Genomic DNA, 24651 nt, shown 5'->3' on the forward strand with positions numbered 1-24651 from the left:
CAACAACATCCTGTATTTATCATACCAAACTTACTATTTGCTTACTGCAAAGCTGTATGATGGTGTGATAATAATTCTCAGTTTTCTAAGACTATGCAAAGAAGGTACAAATTCTGGTGGATTTTACCATTCTGAAAAAGACTTAGCAAAAAGAGTAGAGAGAGACAGAGAGACAGAGAGAGAGAGAGAGAGAAAGAGAGAGAGAGAGAGAGAGAGAGAGAGAGAGAGAGAGAGAGAGAGAGAGAGAGAGAGAGAGAGAGAGAGAAAGTCTGCTTTCCAAGATAAAATTTGGAGAGACTTGCCATCAGTAAGCCAGTGATTAATTCTGTGTCCACAGCAATATTTTAAATGGCCTTTAGCTCTGTGTAGCTCACACTTCTGCAATAATGGTGACAGAGTGGAATAATAGTTAAAAAATAGAGAATCAAAATAAATAATTATTATTATAAATAAAAATTTTAAAAGAGTATAAAATACATGATTATATATTGTTATAAATTATATATAATTATACATATAACATAATTATATGTTTATAAATTTATATATAACTTATATATTATATATAATTTAAATATATAATTAAAATAAATTATAAATAAAAATAATAAAATAATAGTTAAATAGGAAATAAAGTTAAGAATTTCTTTTTAGACTCCTGGGAAATACAAGTAAAGGCAAGGAAAGAATTTGGCTTAACTATCCACACAGTAAAAATCAAGTGGATGAAGATTGCCTGTTGCTTAAATGGAACATGTCAGTCTTGACCTTGTTCAAGTCTATGTGGCTATAAGTACACACCTATGTGCATGAATAACAAATGCTGTAAGTAAATAGCCCTACAATTAAATAGAAGGAAAGCAGGATAAACTCCCCTTGGGGTATTAAAGAAGAAAGGGGCTTCTTTAAAGGCCCCTGATTCTCCAAGAAACAAAGATTCAGTTTTTTAATAGCAATAATCTACTGATAATATTGGTGAATGGCTTCAATTCATAGAATACTATAGTCTGTCACACCGAGGGAAATGTAGAGGGATGATAGGTGTGAGCAACTTGTAACACATAGTGAAGAAAGAATTTTGAAGAAGAATTAGAGTAATGGATATTAGAGAGATGCATACTTAAGAAATAACATGGTGAGAATGAGGGGTTACAGTTAGGACAGCCTGATACTTAATTAGTATCCTAATGAAATCTAAAGAAAAAAGATCCTTGGAGCAGCTAGATGGAACAGTGGTTAGAGCACCAGCCCTGAAGTCAGGAGGATCTGGGTTCAAATCTGGCCTCAGACACTTAACACTTCCTAGCTGAGTGACTCTGGGCAAGTCACTTAACCTCAATTTGCCTAGGGAAGAAAAAAAAAAGGATCCTCCAAGAGAATAGATGACTCTTTTATATTATATTATATTATATTATATTATATTATATTATATTATATTATATTATATTATGGAAAAACATGGACAAAAAACACTTGACGAGCAGGTATGAAAGTGATATCATAATATCCCTATGATATTAGAGGAACATGCAAATAAATAAAAGGTCCATTTGAGTGTTACAACAAAGCAGGTTAACTGTAAGGCTGAGGATGTAAGCTTTTCACTGATAGATAGGCACGAGGAGATTCGAAGGTGTGGGATATTTTAGTTTCAGACTCTCAGAGAAGGACGAGGCTGCTGTGTGCTAGATGGGATTACTATAAAACCAAGTTGACAAATCCAATAGTTCTAATAGTTGTGATCATATAAATCTTACCCTACTGAATTGGTGTTTTTGTTTGTTTTTTGAGTGGGTGGCACAGTAGATTGAGCATGGGTCCTGAAGTCAGGAAGGTTTATCTTCTTGAGTTCAAACCTGGCTTAGACACTAGTTGTGTGACCTTGGGCAAGTCACTTAACCCTGTTTGCTTCAGTTTCCACATCTTTAAAAAAAAAAAACCGAGAAAGAAATGGCAAACCACTCCAGTATCTTTGGCAAGAAAACCTCACATAGTATCACAGTCAGACAATTGAAATGACTGAACAAAAATAGCTCCTTTCTCTGATACAAATTATCTTCTATATTGTCTCATCCCACCCATGCAGTTCTTGTCCATTACTTTCAATAAGTTCTCCATGCATGATAGAGATTATCCTCTGCTTTAAAGAAACAAGAAACAAAAGGTTTCTAATATGCCACTCTATAACCCAGGTTGTCTCTCTACTAAATCTCATCTTGTCCCGTTACTGATCATCTTCCAGTAATGCATGAACTCAATGATTTTCACATTAAAAAAGGCCAATAATATTATGAAGACTTCCATAAAAGAAGTGATGTAACATGAGAAAAAGTATATTTCTGTAGCACTTTCAAGTTTGCATAGTGCTTTCTCCACCATAGCCTTAGGAAGGCGGAAGTAAAACTAACTTACAGATTATAATGAGAAATTAAGTGGCTTTTTCATGACTACAAAACTACCACAGTATGAGGGAGAATTTTAATATAAGTATCTTGGCTCCAGATCCTCTAGTCCAATTTTGTTTCCATGCTATTAACAAAAAAGAAGTGGTACAATATCCATCACAAATTACAATAATTTATGAAAGTCTTTAGTATGCATTTTGATTTTTATTATGAATATACATGAGAGGCAAGATGGCATGTTAGTTAGGAGGATCTGAATTCAAGTCCCCTCTCTAACACATGTGAACATAGACAAGTCATTTAACTTTATAATGTCTCAAGAAATTCTTGAAGATTACACATTGCATAGAAGACACTTATTTGAATGGGTAAAGAGATTTTCTTTGCTGAAAATTCTAAAGCCAATGAAAAACCAGGTCTTCTGCTCTCCCAAATTTCCCTCAACATTTGGAAAACTGATAATTGACATTCAAAAACAGTTGAACAAGCTAGCTTCATCCTAAATAGAAAAGAAGGGATATGGGGGCAGCTAGATGGTGCAGTGGATAGGGCACCAGCCCTGAAATCAGGAGGACCTGAGTTCAAATATACTCTCAGGCACTTAACAGGGCTTAGCTGTGTGACCCTGGGCAAGTCACTTAACCCCAATTGCCTCAAAAAAAAAAAAAAAAAGGAAGGGAGATGATTGCTGTGATAATGCATCCTTAGAAGCCCTCAAAGACACATGGATGTCATCAACAGCAGTTGAATAAGAAAAAAAAAAAAAACCTGGAGAAGAAGAATAATGTGTTGATTTGTTTGTAATATAAAAGGAAGATGCAATAGTGTAACACAGAAAAGAGTGACCACTAAAAAAAAAAGTACTAAAAACTAAAGAATAGTTAGCAAACTCTTTTTCTAGAGAAGAGCAAAGTAATTGGATTTTCTGAAGAGGAAACACCTGTTTTGCTTGAAGAACTAATGCTGTGGATGCACAGGTGTTTACAGAAAAGAGACCATCCAATCTCCTACTATACAGTTATCTATTTGTCAAGTTGATATTAACAGAGCAAATAACTACTTTCCCGGGTTATGTGTCTGAGATACTAACGAAATTGTCCCATGATTTGGCAAGCTTCATATCCACTACCCACTTTAAATGAATCACATGAAGCCAAATGATTAATTCAAAAGGAACCTAGAAAGCCATTCTGAATACTAAGGTATAAAAGGAGCCTTTGCTAAATATTTACTGGAAAGACGCCCCAAGTGATACCCATTATAGGAACAAAGTATTATATATGCAAAAATGGATAAAAGTCCACCCAGCAGAACGAAGTACAGAGAAAAAGCCATTCTTTTCTATTGTCCAGAATGTTCTCATTTCTTTTTCAAAGGCATCATTGGCAGAAGAATAATTTCTACCAGCAAGACAGTTACGTGATAAGAGGGAATGGAGATCTGGCCTGGCATCAGGAAAACTTGGGATCAAAGTCCAGCCTCAGATACTTACTAGTTGTATGATGCTAGGCAAGTCATTTAACCTCTGTTTGCCTCAGTTTACTAATTCATAAAAACATGGATAATGACAGTTTCTTCCTTCCAGGTGATTGTGAGGATCAAATGATATAATATTTATAAAACACTTGGAAACCTTAAATGCTAGCTATTATTATTATCTGATGCTATCTGTAGATCCTCAGCTATCCACCTCTATTATAAAAGAAAAGATGAAAGACATGGGAACTATCCATCAGTTACTGAATGGAAACTCCCTATTCCAAAATGGCTCAAGGAATTCTGTACAATAGTTTTAGCTGCCTCTGAGATAGTAAATAAATTATCTTTTCATGATTATATGACCTGCACATGTCAGAGTTGGGATTTGAACTAATTTTCCTTACTTCAAGGATTGCTCTCTACAAACATCTTTACCATTTTAACATGATACCTCATTTTCATAAAAAAGCTGTGAGTGAAAAGGTTTGCTTCTTAAAGGATCTTGAAATCCAACTGGCTTAAGCCTCAGGTAATGAAATCTATCTGGAAGAATTTTAACGATATGCCAAGCTCCACTTTCCAGTGTACAGTATTAAAACATAGAGTATCTACTACATGAACAAATAGATAAGATCTTTAAAATTCCTTATAAGGTTGTTCTGCTGGAGGGAAAAACAGACAACAGTTCTTTCTCTTTCCCTGAATTTGGCCATATGGATTTTACCTGCTTTTACCCATGCCCCCCTCTTTCTCCTTCCCTACTTTTGCTCAAATTAAATAGAAGCAGAAAAAGGAAGACTTCATTATTTTTGGATGATATTGTCAAATAGAGGGGGAGAATGGAAAGCTAACTTCAAATTTTTAAGTCCAAAGCTTTGAAAAATAGGTTATTGTCAGAATTTTTCCCTGGGAAAAGCAGAGATTTCAAATGTAGACAACTGATAGAGAAAATTTATTTTAAAAGCATAGGAAAAAGCAATCTTTTGAGTTTCCACAATTGTCAGTTGGTTCTGGCAGTGGTGAGTCATCATTAGGAATGGTGACAAAGTGTGTGTGTGTGTGTGTGTGTGTGTGTGTGTGTGTGTGTTTTGTCTCATCAATAAGGAAAATTGACAGATATGGCAGCTTGTTCATTTTTAGTGCAGCAGGAATGATGGAGGCAGCAGGTGGCAGCATCTCCCACTCAAAGAACTGAAGAACTTGGAACAGGCTTAATTCACAGCAGGCAGCTGGCTGACAAGCCAGCTTCCTTCTCTTTAAAGCTCTTCTGCATCTGTGCTGGCTATCTCATATTTCTGGAGTCATGGTCCAGTAAGGTGGCCAGAAGAATTTCCACCAACTCCCACTGAAGGAAGTGCTTCCTAGAGTTACTCCAGCCCCATCATGAAAAACAAACATGAAACTGGGCCTCTACTTTATCATCTCTGAAAAGAATAAGTTGGACTAAATCAAGAGATTTTAACCTGAAACTATGAACCTATTTTTAAAAGAATATTCTGATAATCTACATAAATTGTAATCCTATATATTTTACTTCATGCATTTAAAATTAAAAACATCATTAAAAAAAACATTTTAAAGTAAGTGAAGTCTATAGTCATCACTTGACAGACATATATATACACACACTAATAACCCCTAAATGAAATTATCTCCAAGATGACCATCCAAATCTAACATGATTCTATAAAGCTATGTCCTATAATAAATATATGATAACAAAAAAGATGAGCTGATAATATGGTGAGAGAGCGAGAGAGAACATAGCCCATGTGCTCCACAGATATCTTAGAAATGCTAAGAGCAATTAAGGAGGTATCCAGTATTTTGTACCCAGTGTTTTGTTGCTCTCCTGTAGTGAAATTATGGGAAGACATAGAGGATTGTTATACAAGATGGGCAGACATAGATAAGCTACAATTGATATTGAAGTCACAGAACCATTTGAATTTAAAAATATAATCACTAAAATATAGGTCACTAGTGTCCAGGAACTGTTTTATTTTTATCTGAGTGTCTGACAGCTCATGGCAATCTTTGAGTGAGATATGGGAGACATTTAGTAAATTCTTATTGATTGGATCAAATTGAATAACTATACATAGATAAATTTTTTTCTTCAAAACTAATGTCTTTAGGTCAAGGGTTTTAATCCCCTTTTTCCTATCATAGACTCCTTACAAAGTCTGTTGAAGCCTATGGACTCACTTTCAGAATGTTTTTAAATGCATAAACTAAAATACATAGGATTACAAAGGAAATGAATTCTATTGAAACACACTTCTCAAAATATTCCACAAAAACCAAGTTTGTGGACCCCAAGTGAAGAACCCCTAAATCTAAATTTCTAGCATCCTTATGCTGTCCAAGGCCCTAATTATGGGGGAACCTCATGAAAGGCTGCCTTTTCCAGGATTTAATTTAGAATCCAATCTTTTGTTACTTCTTCCCTGCAGCAAAACTTAATTATATTGTGGTCCATTCTTATAGAACCTGTCTCAGTAAGAAGAATTTAGATGGTAATGGATTAATCAGATAAAATAATCTATTAAAAGTGTTAACTAGTTACTATTATTTGCTCCCTTGGCTATCCCCCTAGCCAACCCTACATAATGCCTTAATCTATTTAAAATTAAGATTTCCCTTATAGAGTAAATCCAGGGGTAGAGATTACGGGGACCACAGACATTTTGTGATATGATTGAACAGCATTGGGCTTGGATTCAGAGGATCTGGATTCAAATCTCTGCTTTTGTCTCTCCCCTCCCCACCTCTTCATCCTTACTGTCTTTTCCTTTTCCCCCATCTCCCACACTTTTCAGTATGACTCTGAGCAAAAATAATTTTGCCTTTCTGGTCTCTGTTTTCCTCATCTATAAAATGGGGGAGGTGAACTAGATAACTTCCAATGTTCCTTGGAGTTCTAAATCTACAATCTTATATTTAAAGGATAGGCAAGGTCTTTTGGATCCATGTAGGGCCAATTTGTCAGCATGACCTAAGGATAGACAAATCATGGAGGAGGAAAAAGGATCATGTTTTCTATTGATCATCCATAATATCAAATGTGATAATATCTATGAAGTGCTTAGCACAGTACCTGACATAAAGTAGGCATTTAATAAATGCTCATTCCCTTTCTCTGTCCCTTCCCTGTCCCCAATAATATAAAAAGACATGTGAAACAGTATTTCTCACACAAGTATAAAGCCTGCTTATGTATTATTGTCCTACAGTGGAAAATGGAGATTGAAGAGGGACAAAATAATTAAAATTTCCTCTTATCTCACCTTTCTTCTCTGTATTTTGTTTATTTTTGCAATTAATTCAGAAAGAGGGAGTTCTTTCTTACATATTGGTTTGGCAAGACAGAATTTAAACTTATGAAGCATTTCAAACAATCTCTGATAATCTTATATTTTATCATTTTTAATCATGAAACTTATAATATTAAAACTTTTTTTCCTATAGATCAAGAACAGAAGATGCCTGGATTTTTGCAAAACCCAATGCAATTCAAGCAATTGGCATTATGTCATTTGGTAAGTGAATAACTCAAATCTTTGTTCAAACCACATGTACAGTGTAAAAGTACTTTGATTATTCATTAGCTCTTCTTATTCACTTCCAAAATTTCTATTTATACATAAATCCCTTTCAAGCCCAATAATTCTTTTATGATAATTTCTTAGCTTGGAAATTCAAGAGTCATGATGTTCTTCCAAAGTTTTTGGTGATATTTGTTATTAGTCGCATAGTATTCTATGTGACTCTATGGACCCAAGATTATCCATGGAGACTGACAGGAAGAGGTATGAATTTCCTTCTTTCCATCAGAGTATGGTTGTTGTCAGAGATTGTCATGAGACTACACACACACACACACACACACACACACACACACACACACACACATACACACACACACACACCTGGTATGAGTAAGGGGCTCTTTGTTCCTAAAAGTGTAAAAGAGAGTTTCATTGGCCTATTTATAATCAATAGATTTAGACTTGAACTCTATGATTATCGCTTGTCTTTTCTGGAATAAAGGGGAGAGCCTGGGTCAAATGTGGAGTATGTTTTAATAATATTCTCATTATTTTCTATTATAGCATTCATCTGCCACCATAACAGCTTCTTAGTTTATAGTTCCCTGGAGGAACCCACAGTGGCTAAATGGTCTCGGGTCATTCATGTGTCAATGGTGATTTCTGTATTTATCAGTGTGCTATTTGCGACCTCTGGTTACTTGACATTTACTGGCCACACACAAGGTATGGCAAGAAATTCAAGTTTATATTTCATTGTTTTTCTGGCAGCATTTAACATTTTCTTATTTTTAATTTAACCTTTCATATATTTCTGTGTACATTTTCTCCTTCCCTCCTTGTTTTAGAGAAATAAGTGTTAACTCCTTCATGCTGGTTGCCTGTACCATCTGGCCTAAAACTCAACTTAACACTAAACTCATCCTATTTCCTCACAAATCTACCTCTTCTGGTGGCTTTGCACATTTTCCTTACTGGTTTCATTACTGTCCAATAATGAATAACTCTTTGAAACCTCCCATATCCCCATTTAGTCACTAAGGTCTGTAGCTTTTTCTTTCCTCAGCATCTCTGTGCACTCTTTTCCATCACCATGGCTTTATCCCCATAGTTAAGACCACACTTATTTCATGACTAGCTTCTTAGCCAGCTCGTCTGACCGTGGTGGGACTTTACCGCCAATTCATGCTATACACTGTGGGCTTAATCTTTCTACAATCCAGTTATCTTCATGTCAGTTCCTTGCTCAAAAACCTTAGGTGGCTGTCATTGCCCAATGGATAAACATCAATTCCTTAGTTTTACATGGGCTTGTGATTTCATTGGTAGTAGGGAATTCTCCGATGAGAAAACTTCATCAGTACAAGTGAGTATTTTTGCAACAACTCAAAATCATAGCGAATTTCATAAAAGTTAAGAGGTTAGATGATTTTCTCATAGTTACATAGCCAGTATGTGTCAAAGGTGGGATTTGAACTCAGTTCATTCTGGCTTTGAAGCCAGCTCTCCATCTACTAACTTCATAAGAATAAAGAATAAAAGTTAAATAGAAGCATAATAAATGTATCATCAAAAAACACAAACTAAATTTTTTTTGTGATTTAACTATGGTAGTCTCATCTGGTCATTAGCACCTTCATCACCATGTTTAAACTATAGTTCCTCTGGCACCCACTAAGAATGGTGCTAAAAAAAATGGTTAAGATCCCAGAATCACTAAATTTCAAAATGGGAAAGGAATTCAAAGGACCTCTTAAATCCATAGATTGTGGTTCTGTCCTCCAAGGCCAAATAGAGCAACTCTGTCAATCCCCCCAGCCCCATAAAAGCTTTTCAATAGCTGATGGAAGATATTATGATAGGAATTAAAGGAATCATACATTATATTCTTAATGGGATTGACATTTAAAAGAAAAAATTCAGAGGTTGTTTTCCCTTCTTTTCCTCTTGGAATAACTAAATAGAGTATGTGATTTTAATCTAGTTTTCCATCTGGACTGATTAAAACAAGGTGGCCAAATAATTTAAGAGCAGGAAAAGCATTTTATGCTTAAAAGAACAGGCCCTAAATAACTATTCTTTTATCATTCCCCTCCCCTTTCCTGCCTTTTTCTCTGCATCCTCTTCTCAAAATTGTTCAGAGGTGATAATGGTGCCTCTTGAAAAGGCCTATTTTGATGGAGATATATAGTCAATAGCTCAATTTTTAAGGTATAATATATCTATTCTGTCACTTTTCTTTGTACTAATTCCATATAATGTTGTCTGTGGAAGCTTGTATCTTTTTTTGTTGTTGTTAACATAATTATAATGTCTGAAATTCCTCCCCATGGTACAGAGACTATGCTTAGATCTTGTAATGTGGTATTCAGGAAATGCAGGTCTCCAGATGTCCGTCTCTCCACTTCCTTTGAGGGCTGTCCTTGTTCTGAGAATAACACTTCAAAGGAAAACTTATTTATTTTAACCCAAATTTTTTCCTTCTATTATTAATTGAATAATGAAAAGTAAAGAATATAAGGATATTTTCTTAAGTTAATTCCAGAGTTCTCTGATATTGTTTTTTTCTCTATTTAAATTAAATTTTATTTTTAATTAGCAAAATTCATTTTCATTCTTTCCCCAAAGAAAAAAATAAAACAACCCTTGTAACAAATATGCCTTGTCCAGCAAAATAAATTCTCACATTGACTTTCAATGTTTTTCATGTTGTATGTTTAATCTGTCACCTCTCTGTTAGGAGGTGGGCAGCATTCTTCATCATTGAACTTCTGGAGGTATAATGAGTCCTTGTGTCAATCAGGGAACCCACCAATCATCTCCTGAAAGAAAGCCCAAAATGAAATTTCAAGGAATGTCATAGCCAAAATCCAGAGTTCCTAAATCAAAGGAAAATTATTGCAAGCAGCCAGGAATACCTCCAAGACAGCTTTCAAAAGTAATTTGTAGTTAGGCCACCAAAAATGAATGATGAGAACAAGATAAAGACTATCCTGATAACTCAGTTCTGGGGTGGAATAATAATTTGTGTCTCAGTAAAAAGTTATGTTTTTGCTTAGAACTCTGAAACTGGACAAGATCTCATGTTTGTTCCAAATGATTTTTTTTTAAAAACTGAAACTTGGGGGCAGCTAGGTGGCGCAGTGGATAGAGCACCGACCTTGAAGTCAGGAGGACCCGAGTTCAAATCTGATCTCAGACACTTAACATTTCCTAGCTGTGTGATCCTGGGCAAGTCACTTAACCCCAGCCTCAGGAAAAGCAAACAAACAAACAAACAAAACCTGAAACTTGAAGTTTTAGGTAATATCATACTGATTTAGAAAATTTATATTTTTATTTTCTAAATTATCAGGCATTTTTCCACCTCCTATCTCCCCAACCCCACTAGGGGCAAGGAGAATTTGTAAGAATAAGTATAGTAAAGCAAAACAAATTCCTATGTTGGCCAAATCCAAAATAGTATGTCTCACCTTTATGATTTCTGTCATGAGGTAGACTTTATTCTTAATTATCACTCCTCTAGAATCATGTAGATCATTGCATCAGAATTGTTGTCTTCCAAAATTGTTAATTTATTACAATATTGAAGTTCTGATAAATTATTCTTCTGGTTCTATTTATTTTAGTCTGTGTCAGTTAATACAAATCTTCTTAGGTTTATTGAATTATTAAATTCTTCAATTTTATGTTATTCCCCAGGAGATTTGTTTGAAAATTATTGCATAAATGATGACCTAATTAACTTTGGTCGATTTTGTTATGGAATCACTGTCATTTTGACTTATCCAATTGAATGTTTTGTGACCAGAGAGGTGAGCATTCAATTCATTTTCCAAATATCAGTTTTGCATATGTAATTTCTTTTCTGACTTGATGTTAGAATAAGTTTTATAAATATATGCATTTAAGACAGGTTTTACCACTCACACTTTTCACCTTTACCACTCACATTTTCTTTTAACTACTCATCAAAAAAGATTTAAGGAAAAGTTATCATTTTTTGAAATTCTAGAGCTGAAAGAGCCCTTAAAATCATCTCAGCCCCCTTTGTTATTTTATATATAAAGACCCTAAAGAATGAAAGGTTAAATAGCTTTTCCAAGGCTAATTAGTAACAGGATTGGAACTAGACTTGACACTCTCTGAGCAGTATTCATTCTACTAACCATCCAATACAGCTGCCCATTCAGAGATTTATGAGAAACTTTCACAAACAGAATTTGTAAATCTTGGTTAGACTTGAGTTTATATTAACATAAGGTCAAATATTTATATAAGTGCATTCCATGGTTTTTCCTGGCATTTGGTACAGACTAACTGAACGGTAAAAAATAAACCCATATCCAAACTTTTTTTCATAATTTTTTCTACTTAGATTTTTCTTTCCTCACAGTCAACTCTATTTAAACACAGAAGTATCATGGGACAGAATCCCCTCAATAAAATTATGTGTGACTGTGTGTATGTGTGTAAATATTTTATTCTTTCTTAAATCCCTAAATTTTAAATTTAAACCTTTAGTTCTGCCCTTATACAGATGCATATAATTTTACATTTCATTAATATCTCCTAAATTAATCTCTGTAGCAACCATTATGAAATCCCTCTCAATTGGATTTGAGAAATTAAAGGAGATTTACATTAAGATGGGAAGTGAAGGAATAAAAGAAGTGTTTTGATTCTTACAATACAGAAGTAGGGAAGTGTGGCTTTCAGATGGTCCATTATGCTATCCATTAAAAATCCTATTGCATTCATTTTTAGTTTAATATAACTGATTCACAGTGAACTTTTCAAAAATCATACTAAGAAGGCCCTTGGAATTAGGAGCCTATTTCTAGACTATTTGCACAGTCTAGAATGGATAGGTTTAATATTTTAAGTGAACAGCTTGAAGATTAAGCAGAAACATTGGTCCCACTCCAGAATCACAGTTTGGTCTTTCTCCAAATTTATTTCATTTGTTAATGGGAGATCACTGGAGTTTTTTCATATGCTAAACCAATAATGGAAGTGGTGAGGAGAAAAGGGCATATGTTGTGAATATAGCACTTGGTTTTTGGTTCAAAAACAATGGAAAATATGAAATAAAGATTTATTTTTAAAAATATATATAAAAAAGAAGATTAAGCAGAATGTCCCACTCAACATGCTCTAGAAGGCAAGAAGATATTTTAGGGGAGAGGTGGAAGGGTTTGGTCCAGATGTATGATTTCTTTAAAAGAGGATATTCTAGGTATGGAAACTCCCCCAAACTGCGTAGATTGGCAACTTGTACATACATGTACAAGAAGCACAATTTGAGAGAAAGGTGTGACCCTCGTTCCATTATATCATATTATTTTTCAGGCAGGTACTCACATACTGCAATCATGGGCCAGAAACATCTTAAATATGTAATTCAAAACTACTTATATTCTTTTTGCTTCATTTTCTTTTCCAATTAAATATTCTCTCCTCCTTATTTTTCACTCCCATAAAATAGAAAGAAAATCCTTGTAACAAAAAGGTAGTCAAACAAAACAAATATCTCTATTTTCCATGTCCAAAAATGGTAGTCTCATTTTTTATCCTGAGTCTATCTCATCTCCATCAGGAGATGGGCACCATAGATCTTCCAGAATTATAATCATTGCATTGATCAGACATTATCTTTCAAAGTTGCTTCTCTTTATAATAATGTTATGTTATTGTATATTTGTTCTCCTGGGTAATCTTACTTCATCTTGCATCAGTTTATATAGGATTTTCTGAACCCATCCTTTTCATCATTTTTTACAGCACAATAGTATTGCTTTATATTTATATAATTTAATTTGTTGAGCCATTCTCCAGATGATGGGAATTATCTTACTTAGTTTTCAATTCTTTGTCTTCAAAAAAGCGTTGCCCTAAACATTTTGTTTATATAGGTAACTTTTCTTATTTCTTTGATCTCTTTGAGATTTAGATCTAGGAGATATACTAATGGATCAGTGGGTATGCTCATTTGAAGGATTTTTTTATAGATCATTCTGAACAGATTTCTAAAATAATTGATTTTGCAGATTTCATTCTTTATATATATTAATAAGTGGCCTTTTTGTGAGGTTGTGAATACTCCAACTCAGAGGCTTAAGTGTGAATTCTTGCTCCTATGGTAGAAGAGGAAAGATCTAAGGATTGACTTTGATTTAAGCAAAGAAGGAATCTTCTGTTTTATTTCTTCTCCAACTCTATCTCAAGTCCAAATCTAGTTTTCAGATCAGAACTGATGCAATATGCACACCTTGTTTAACTGTAGGTGCTAGGTATTAACTGTTCAAATTAGGTTTGCATTTTGCAGTATTTAGAACGGGGTATTGGTTGTTGTTTTTTTCTGTTTCTAAGTGCCATGCCCTAGAAGAGTAATTAAATTAAAAACTCTACTTTAAAAATAGTGATTATATAAAATATATCTTCATTTATATTTTTTTTATCTTTCCTCTTTTCTTTTTATTCTCTCTTCCATGCATACATAAGCAAATACAGATACTAAAACACACACACACACACACACACACACATACACACATACACACACACACACACACACACACACACACACACACACCCCACATGGCATGAGCTTAACAATGATTATTCAGAGGCAGAGTAAAGAGCATACAGGGTATTATTTGAGGGTTGCTTAAATGTCCGTCAGTCTTAAAATAACTCCTTTACCACTGTTAGAATGTTGAACTTTCTATCAGTATAATTACTTTGTCAAGACCTTTCAAGGATGTGTATTTTAATTGGGTTAAAGCATTATGTAGGTTTTTTTTGTTTGGTTTAGTTTGGGACAGGCCTATGACTTCATCTACTTGGGGAACTCATGATACAGAAAATACCATGTACACTAGTGCAAGTTGGAAACCCATAAACAATTGCCTGAATTATTGAGAGACTTGACTTTCCCAGAGATACTTAACCAGTATACATTAGAGACAGAACTTGAAATTAATTCCATATCTGTGAGACCATGCTATATTATATCATTTGGGAACCATATCCATGAGACCATGCTATATTTTATCATTTGGGAGAAATGACTTATCTAGATAACACAGAAAAAAATTATTTGCATCTTCAAAGCATTCTATAATTTAATATTCTAAATATTTTATCATTCTTGTTTTTTATTTATTCAATTTAGCAAAAATTTATTATGTACCTTCCATAAAACACGTTGTTAGGTCTTATACACACAAAGTAAAAATAACAATCCCTCCAGAACTAGTTAATGGGATGCAAGAAGTAAACAGAGAAGTAAATGCTAGCTAATTTGAGAAGAGAAATTATACCAATAAGTAGGTTAAACTTTACCTGAGACCCAAAGTAAGGTAAGGATTCTAATAAGTATAAATACAGAGGGACACATTTGAAGAATAAGGGAAAGCCTATGTGAAAGCACAAATAGCTAAGCTTAGAAAAATAATTAGTAGGCTACTGTCTGGCCTGACTGTAGCTCTGCCTACATGAAGGGGAATAATAGGAAATATGGTTTAAAAAAAAAAGTAGTTTGTGATTGGGATGGACATTAAAAGAAAGCCTAATGAGTTTTAAAAAACATGTCTGTAAAGTAAGGAAGTTCGATTAAATAATTTCTAACAATCTAGATTAATGGTAATTAGACCAAAATCTCTAAATGATCATCTAACTAGATGATTTAACTAGGATTTAACTCGTTTTAGGACACAGCCTTATATGAGCCCTGCACTTCATTCACTCTGACCTTTTTTTGTCTCCTGTGTTCACATAGCATGGGCATTCGTGACTCCATGACTTTTTTCACACTCTTCTTATCTTCCTTGAATGCCCTTCAACAACACTTTAGCCCCTTCACTTAAATATGAGCTCAAGTGCCAGAGAATCAGTCATTCAGTCAAATAACAATAATTTGTCCTCCTATGGACAAATACTTTGCTAACAATTTTAGCATTTTAATGTTAGTTTCACACACTTCAGTTTATTTTCCAGTATTGATTGTGAACTCTTAAGAGCAGGGATTTCATATTTTATACATCTTTTGTATTCCCCACACTGCCTAAGACAGTATGGCATAAATATTAAATGATCAATAAAAAAGCTTGTTGATTGAGTTAATTATTCTCTATAGAATGATAAGTTCCTCTCTATTCTCACTGAAAAAAGGACAAGAGAGAACAGTCTTAAACTGCAAGATGAAAACAAAGAAGCAATGGATCACTGAGCAAAGTTGTGAAATCTCCTCCGAAACCTTTCAAATAAACCGCTATCTGATTATTTTAGTTATCAACCTGCAATATCCAGGGAAAAGGAACAAGATAGGTCCTCAAGACCTTTTCCTTCACAAGGATAGTTTATATTTTACCTTAATGCTAATATTCAGTTGCTGTTTTATCTCCTGAGCACAAAATGTAGCAATTAGCATTACTGGTCATGTCAAGGATGTGTTTTGGAAAGAACTAAGACATCATCATTAAATTTTGATTTTGTCCTTAAAGAATTCACACACACACACACACACACACACACACACACACACACACAGAGGTGTGTGTATGTGTATACATATATATAGTCTAGTAGTATAGCACAAAAAAATATTCTATCCAACATTTACATACAATTCAATTTTTCTGATAAGTTATTACAGTAAAGTATTATTTGTTAGAAAATAACATATGTCAAAAAACTGTATATAAAGAAAAAATGCATTAACATGAAATGGACTCTCAATTTTCTAAATCTTATCTTTTTTGACAGGTAATTACCAATGTTTTTTTTGGTGGGAATCTTTCAAAAATTTCCCATGTTATGGTAACAACAATCATCATTATTCTGGCCACACTAGTGTCACTGCTGGTTGATTGCCTTGGGATCGTTCTGGAGTTCAATGTAAGTATAATTAAATTATTTCTGTTTTCCTTTCTGAAGAACAGAGCAGGTTTACATTCAGCAAATGATGTGTTACACTTAAGATATGTTTTCAAGCTGTAATAAAACACATTCTGAAATATATGTTGATTTCATGATTAATGATGTATAATATTCATAGTGCTTCGTATATGCTATTAAAATGTAATCTGACATATTTTGAATTTTCTAGACATATTCAGAGAGACTCACTTATCCCTCATATCCAGTCAGTTGCCAAATTATGTCTTTTTAACTCTATAACATTTTTCTGCTCGCTAGAATAACAGATTTTAGCATAGTTCAGATCCTTGTTCCCTCTAAGCTGGACTTTTGCGATAGTCTCTACATTTATTTCCTTGCCTCATCTCTCTTTTCTCCAAAGCGTCCTCCACAAAGTTACCAAAGAAATTTCCCTAAAGTTACACATCTGATAATATCTTTCCCTTATCCAGTAGATTTCAGGGTTTCTATCTTTCCTATAGGACCAAAGAGAAGCCTCTCTGTTTATTTTTAAAGGCTGTTTTAACTTGATTCCAATCTACCTTTCAAACTAATACTTTTATATATGTATTGTAGAATGTAAGCTTCTTGAGGGCAGGAACTATTTCCTTTTTTTCTCTGCATCCCCAGTTCCTGGCACATCTTTATAAGCCTAGAAGTAGTATATAAATTTGATTTATTCAAGATCCCAACCACCATGTGTCTGGATTGTTTTAAGAAAAATCTTCTAGCTATTCTGGATCCTAGGTTATTCTCCTCTAATCTAATCAACATTGCTACCATTCTAATCTTTCTTAATCACTACTTTTATCTTGTCACTCTACTATCAAAAACCTTATTTCATACTCCATTAAAGTTAAATCCTTCAATTACAATCCATTTCAACCCACATCATATGCCCAAAACAAAAGCAAAAGAGAACATTCCCTTCTCTAAAGTTGTTTATATGGTCTGAGGATATCAACATGTGTACAGATAAGTATGATATAAGTGAAGGGAGCAAAGGAGAGATCAGCCAACATTTCTATGAAAATTTTATGAGGAAAGAAATGCAAATAACGGGAGATCAGAGAGCTGATACTAAGGTAAGAATTGGATAAAGATTTGGAATCTGGAAAACAGTATTTCATTATTTGTTTTGTATTTAACAGGTGCCTCCTGTGTTCCAGGCACTATGTTAGACTCTAGAGTACAAAGAAAAACAAACAAACAAACAAACAAATGAAATGATTCCTGCCCTCAGGATGCTTAAATTCTAATTTCAACAACAAAGCATACTGTTGAAATGTGAGCTGTTACTTACAGGCTATAGTACACTACAATGCTAGGTATTTGTAATATTTATATTATGGTGGTACTTTTCATTGTATCCCCTTTGGGGTAAAAAATCACCAAAAAAAAAATCATTAGAGTCAGATGTGCTGGCCATAAAAGATTATTCTTTTCAAATTCATGATAGCAGAAAATGAAAATCTGAATTTGAGGACTAACTAATAGTCCGGTCTGACCAGAATATATAGAATATGTAAAGAGGAATAATATGAAAAGACTAAAAATTTAAACTCAATCCAACTTGTCTGGTGTCTTCAATGCTAAGCTAATGAGTTTGATTTTTATCCTAGAGGCAATAGTGATCTGATGAAAACTTCTTTTCAGGACAATAGCATAGTCCCACCCATGCTTTAGAAAATTTCTTTTGGCAGCTATGAAAGATAGATTAGACAGAGAGCCTAAAGGGAAGGAGAACAATTTAAGAGTTGTTAAACTAGTACAGGTATTGAAATGATAAAGAGCATGAACATGTGTATTGGTAATATGAGTAAAGAGATGAAGTAACAGGGGAAAATGTTATGGAGTTTGAATCCAAAAGACTTGACAGTGACTTTGACAGAAGAAATATAGATGACTCCAAAGTTATAAATCTGGGAGACATAGGTAGTTGTTGATCCCCTCTGTGGAAATAGGGAAGCCAGGAGAAAGGATAGATAATAAGCTGCTAAGTTTAATTTTATACATACTGGGTTTGAAGGACCTGCAATCATATCTAAGTGGATTTGTCCATCCTGCTGAGATAAGAAATTGGAGAAATCCTATGTCCCACCTTATCTATTAAAATTTATTTCCCACTACTTTTCAGCTTGTATCTTCAATTCTAGTCTCCTCCCTGTGCCATAGATATGCCTTAGCATTGAACCTTTACTCAGGTTGGAATGTTGCTTCTCCTCCCACTTTTGATCCAAATTACATTCCTGCTTCAAGATCGACTTCTAGTTCTGTCTTCCTCTCTGAAAGCAGATTGGCTACTGTAATCCTTGCAAATTCCTATCATCCTTTTCTGAATTCATATCACCCTTTTAATCTCTTTTTCACATATTAACGTGTACTTGTTTTATACTATCAAGTTCAAAACCTTTATAGGTAGGGAAATCACAGAATTTCAGAAATGGGTTGACCTCAGATGCTGATCTCAGCTAACGCACACTAAAACAGGAATATCCTTTATGACCCAATTTCTTAAACTGTGGTTCACAGTCCTATATGGAGTCTTGTAACTGAATTTGAAGGTGATTATTAGTAAATATTTTATTTGTATACCAATTTTATATACTTATATACCCTGAGTCATGTAAAAATTTATTGGTTCAAAAGAGGTTGCAAGTAAAAAGAATTTTAAAAACCATGTTCTATGATACCTTAGACTAGTGGTTCTCTAGTTTTTGTTTGAAAACAAGTCATAAGGAAACCTACTGCCTCCTCAAAGAGCCTATGCCATTTGTGGATGATGCTACTTTTTTGACCTGACTTTTTGGTGTAATGGAAAGAGTGTTAACTCTGTGGTCAAAAGGCCTGGATTTAAACCCTGTCTCTGACATTTCCAGCTTGTATGATCTTGGGAAGATAAATCACTTAATCTTCAAATTTCCCCCCCAAAAAGAAAGTATTTGGACTAGAAGTTCTCTGAGATCTATTCCTAGGGTGGTTGTTTGTTGTTGTTGTTGTTTCTTTTAAGAATGTAGCATAATATAGTCAGTAGAACACTGGACTTGGAGTCAGGAAAACCTAGGTCAAATCTCATCTCAGCCACTGGCTAGATGATATTTAGCAAGTTCCTAACTTCTCTGTTACTCAGTTTCTTTCTCTTTAAGATGAAGAGATTGGATTTGATGGCCTGTAAGCTCTTTTCAAGCTTTAAATATATTATCCTACGATCCTTCCATCTGGATCCCTCCATATCCCTATGATCTTTCTCTGCAATTTTCACCCACTCCTCCCATTACCACTTTCTGAAACCAAATAGCATAAATCTAATCCCCCTTTTACACGAGTCCTTTAAATATTTAAAAACAGCAGTCTTTCCCCACCCCATATAGGGGAAGCTAAACAGCCCCAGTCCTTTTGTAGATTTTCTGACACTTAACCCCAGTTGTACACACACACACACACACACACACACACACACACACACACACACAAACACAAGGAAATACTGGGTTCTAGTTTATGAGGACCCCTTGATTTATCAAGTAGACATTAAATCACTTTCTCCAGTTCCCAGAAAACCTTCAGAAAGAGGAAGGAAGCATACAAGCCACATATCACATCTCCAAGTTATGGAATGAAAGCAACCTGACAGAGTGATACATGAATAGTTGGGGACACAATAGGATAACATGTTCCCAAGAATATACCTTAAAAGTTGGAGAAGAACAACAAGGTGAACAATTTCCATCCATTAGCTGCATTATCTTTATAATTTCAATACAGATCTATAGGAATCAATAGAGTTAGAGATAAGACATACCATATTAAAGAAAAGGTTACTACTGTCAGCAGAAGACTGGTGCCCAAGACACGTTTATATCCCTGCTCCTCTCCCTAACACTTGCTGTATCATTTTGTATGCCAGCTTTGATTATCCCTGATATTATGTCTTGTATTTTGCTTGACTCATGGTAAATACTTAATAAATCCATGTTGACTCTGTTTTCTGGTACATTGGCAATGCAATTCAACTGCAAACATCTTGAGAGGAGAGTTTGACATATGTTATATTTCTTCTGTATATTCATACAAACTAGTGGAGAAATTAGCACATAGGATGGATAATTCTCTACTATTCTTCAGAAAAATACATAGTCCAAAAATTATTTCTGCATCTTTTCAAGGGTAGAAGAAGATGTCTGGCACAGGAAAGCACAAATAACTTTAAAGCAATTGGGAACAATAGTGAAAACATCTCATCATCTATATAGTAAATGATCAACATGGTCACTTTTGGATCAATTATTTATTATTTTTTGAAAGTCTCATTTGAGCTCATCTGTTTTTCATTAAATTGTTGTAATATTGTTACAAGAGGAATGAACATTTTTTTAGGAAATTCCCCACTATTATAACCTACGTAGTATGTTTCTATGAGCTCAAAATCTACCTCAGGCATTTACTAGCTGTATGATTCTGGGCAAATCACTTAAGCCGGTCTGCCTCAGTTTCCTCATCTGTAAAATGAGCTGGAGAAGGAAATGGCAAACCACCCCAGAGTCTTCACCAAGAAAACCCCAGATAGGATCATAAAGAGTTGGAGATGACTGAACAAGTCAGCTTTCTGTTCCTCCTTCAGAACAAACAGACATTCCTAATGCTACGAGATCAATATATTCTATTTATTTTGACCATAAAGCTAGTTCTTTATTTTCCTGAACCTCTTTTTCTATAGAACCAGAAATATATTTCCACATTTAAAATCCTCTAAAAATTGACAGCCTTTATGTACTAAGATAGTATGCTGATATTGTAATGTGACCAGGAAGCCAGTCAGTATGAGTGGCAGAAATGAGGTCACTGATTGATAGGGATAACGATAAAGATAGAACATGTGTAAGATATGTACTCAGGCCTAAATAAGATTTTATGATATGATTGGTAATAATAAGTCTCATGCCTAAAAAAAATCAAGAAAAACATTTGATAGTTCATGCTATATTGGATAGTAGAAGACTAAAAGGGCTAGTACATATGCTTTCTTTTAGGAGACACAATGGACAAAAAAACTGAGCTGGAGTCAGAAAGATCTGCATTCAAATCTGGCCTCAAACATTAACCAGTTATGTTCTTGTTTGGGCAAATCACTTAATATCTGTTTGCCTCAGTTTCAACTGTAAAAATGGTTTTAAACATAGTACTTACTTTTCAGGGTTTTTAGTAAGGACCAAATGAGATAGTATTTGTAAAGCATTTAGCTTAGTACCTGGCATAAAGAAAAGTTAGCTTTAAAAAAAAAAATTAGTGTTATTTTAACTTTTATAAGACTGTTCTCCTGAAACTAGGGTCACCTCTTCAGCTTGAGCTTCAAAGTATGCAATATATAACTTAATTCCTTTCTCTGTAAATTGTGTAAGTTTAAAAAATTCCAAATTTATTGAAAAAGTATGACTGTGGGTAGCCTGTGACAGTGTTTAAGTGCCTAGAAAGGAAATAAAAATAGAACCTTAAAGGGAAAATGTTATCTTCACTAAAGAGCTGTAGTATTTTGGCAAACTTGTTTGATTACCATTGCTGAGCAGCTGTGGCAAACTAAGAATTTCACAAATGAGATACATAGTCTAAATTTTACAAAACCATAGTAACATTTACCAGCATTTCTATTTGTATTTCTTCACAAATACAAGATTGCTCCTTCATCCTGTCACACTTTAAAAAATTTTTCACTTAAAGTATATTTTAACCCTAAAGAAATTATATTCAACAAGGCATTTTGCATCCTGGCTATCCTTGGACTGAGGAAGCGGTAAAGGAATGCTGAGTTGGTTTAGATTAAGTAAGGTAGAATAGAGGAAGTGATAATACCATTCCAGCACTGTCCTTGCATTGGTGCTGTGACACTATCATCTCCATAATTCGCCAAAGTAGGAAGGTAAAGAATTGAATGTTTCCACGCCCTACCCCATGCATGGTACTGTAAGACAACAGTCTTTTTTCCTTTTCTCATAGTTATACCTCTGTTTCCAGTCTCAAACAAAAAATGAATGAGGAAAGCAAAAAATATTAGGTCAATTAGAAATAGGAAAGTCTATGATTAAATATTTAAGAACTAAGGAGAGGCAGTTGGGTGACACAGTGGATTATAGAGCACTGGTCCTTGAGTCAGGAGGACTTGAGTCCAAATGTGGCCTCAGCTACTTAATAGCTCTGTGACCCTGGACAAATCACTTAATTCTGATTATCTCCAAAAAAGGCTGGATGGGGGGGGGAGAGAGAGAGAGAAGAAGAAGGGGAGGGCGTGCTAAGTCATTATACTTTTCATATTTGTAGAACTCAAATTTTTGAGGGATGGGGACAAAAGATAGATGATAGATCATACATACATACATATATACATACATACCATGGCCCACAAGTAGTATAGTAGTAGTTTTCTGTTGTGTTCTTTTTCTAAAATTTAATGTTACATGGTATCTGAAGAGCATAGCATAAAGATTTTGTTCTTCATTTTGTTTATTTGAAGAGTATGAACAGCTCATGAAAAGTTTTCAGCTTTTAAAAAGGAGATGGCATATTCTGTTAATAGAGAAGTGGGATTAATCAGGAATTAGATTAAAAAGTAGAAGGAAATTTTTTAAAAAAATGCAAATTGCCAGTTCTGGAAAAATAATATGCAACACAGATATATAATATTGTACAATGTAGAAGTCTTAGTGGTTACTTCTAAGTGGAGACAAGTACCAGTAAATTCCCTTCAGAAGGAATCCTGAAACAAGAATTGGACTTATATCTTCACCCCTCACTGTGGAGTGCTGTTGCATACTCTTCAGCATTTTTTTTTAGATTTTATCACCTTTTCATCTGCTCTACAAAACTCAGAGATTCTGATTCACTGAAGAAGCTCTACTTTTGCTAATAATAATAATAAAAGACACTTAAATGAAAGGGGTCGTGGAGATCTCACAGTAGACTCTTAATTCTGTCTTTGTCCTGATGCTCTGATAAAGATATAGGATCACAGGTTTTTGGCTGGAAGCATGTCATTACATGTTAATCAATATGTGATCATTGGATCACAGATGTGGAGCAGGAAGAAACTTTAAAGGTCTAGACCATCATTTTTTAAATGAGGAATGTCACAGCAAGTAAATGTCTAAGATAGATTTAAACGCACATCTTCTGAATCCAAATTCAATGAGTCTGTCTCCAATTCTATTTTGGAATTCTATTTGGGAAGTCTGATATAGTATGAGAAATCAGAAAAATGGAAAATTTTGTTGTTCTATTATTTCAGTAATGTCTTAAATAAGACACACTTTTATTTTTGAGATTTTCTTGGCAAAGAAATCACTGTAATAGTTTGCCATTTGCTCCTCCAGCTCATTTTACTTATGAGGAAACTGAGGAAAACAAGGTTAAGGGTCACAGAGCTAGTAAGTGTCAGAGGCCATATTTGAACTCAGAAAGATGAGTCTTCCTAACTCCAGGTGTGGCACTCTGTCCACTGAATAACCTAACTGCCCTAACCTGAAGATAGACATTATTTAATTAAGTTGTAAAATAGTCTCACCCAAGCAAGATAATGCAGCTCTGAGTGAATCTGAAATACTGAGCTTATTTTGGCACATATAGTTAAATTGAAGAGAACTGAGATTTTTAAAAAAGCAATATGATTAAAGGAATCATAGGAGATTGAATTTACTATAATATTAAAATCATTACATTATTTAGCTATCTAATAACCAAAATTGCATTAATAACAAGAATCATTTGGCTCAATGCAAAAGGAATTAAAGGATAAAATTAGGAGGAAAAATTAATTTGAGCTTGAGTGGTAGTTCCCAGAAAATGACTCATATAGATTTATTACATTATTTGTAGCCAAAATGAAGTGGTAGAATTTTTGCTTGCCATGTATAAAAGATCACATCCTACTGTAAAAGTGTTAGCAGTTGAATTTGATGTTCCATTAACAAGATGGTAAAATATTGGACTTTTACAGGCCCTTGCCTTATTTCTCTATTGTATAACATATAATGACATGCTTCCAAAAGCAGACATAGCGTCCTCAATTTAAAAGAGTACAATTTTCCAAAGCAAAGAAAATGATAATGGGTATGCTGTCAATTTTGACGTCTATCATCAGACTTGTCATCATTCTGGTATAATTCTTAGGGCTAACTCCTAATGACTATAGGTTTTTGCACATCCTGAGACAGGAATCTTGCATTTAGACACAACATTTGACCAGACTTCCTCCAGTCTAAACATTTTTATTTCTAACAATTAGATTTCTTCCAAATAATTTCTTT

The 24651-nt window shown here is 34.2% G+C and overlaps 1 protein-coding gene across 4 annotated transcripts in view; it reads left to right on the forward strand.

Annotated features, from left to right (window-relative positions):
* The window catches only part of SLC38A11 (solute carrier family 38 member 11), a 69108-nt gene that overhangs the window by 40584 nt on the left and 3873 nt on the right, over window positions 1–24651 (forward strand). For all 4 annotated transcript variants that reach the window (XM_074303250.1, XM_074303248.1, XM_074303246.1 and 1 more), the window contains 4 exons: window positions 7356–7426; window positions 8000–8161; window positions 11138–11250; window positions 16205–16336. In XM_074303250.1, the coding sequence (XP_074159351.1) occupies window positions 7356–7426; window positions 8000–8161; window positions 11138–11250; window positions 16205–16336 (478 nt within the window). The remainder of the gene's footprint in view (window positions 1–7355; window positions 7427–7999; window positions 8162–11137; window positions 11251–16204; window positions 16337–24651) is intronic.

Source organism: Sminthopsis crassicaudata, chromosome 3 (assembly GCF_048593235.1).
Source record: "Sminthopsis crassicaudata isolate SCR6 chromosome 3, ASM4859323v1, whole genome shotgun sequence".
NCBI lineage: Eukaryota > Metazoa > Chordata > Mammalia > Dasyuromorphia > Dasyuridae > Sminthopsis > Sminthopsis crassicaudata.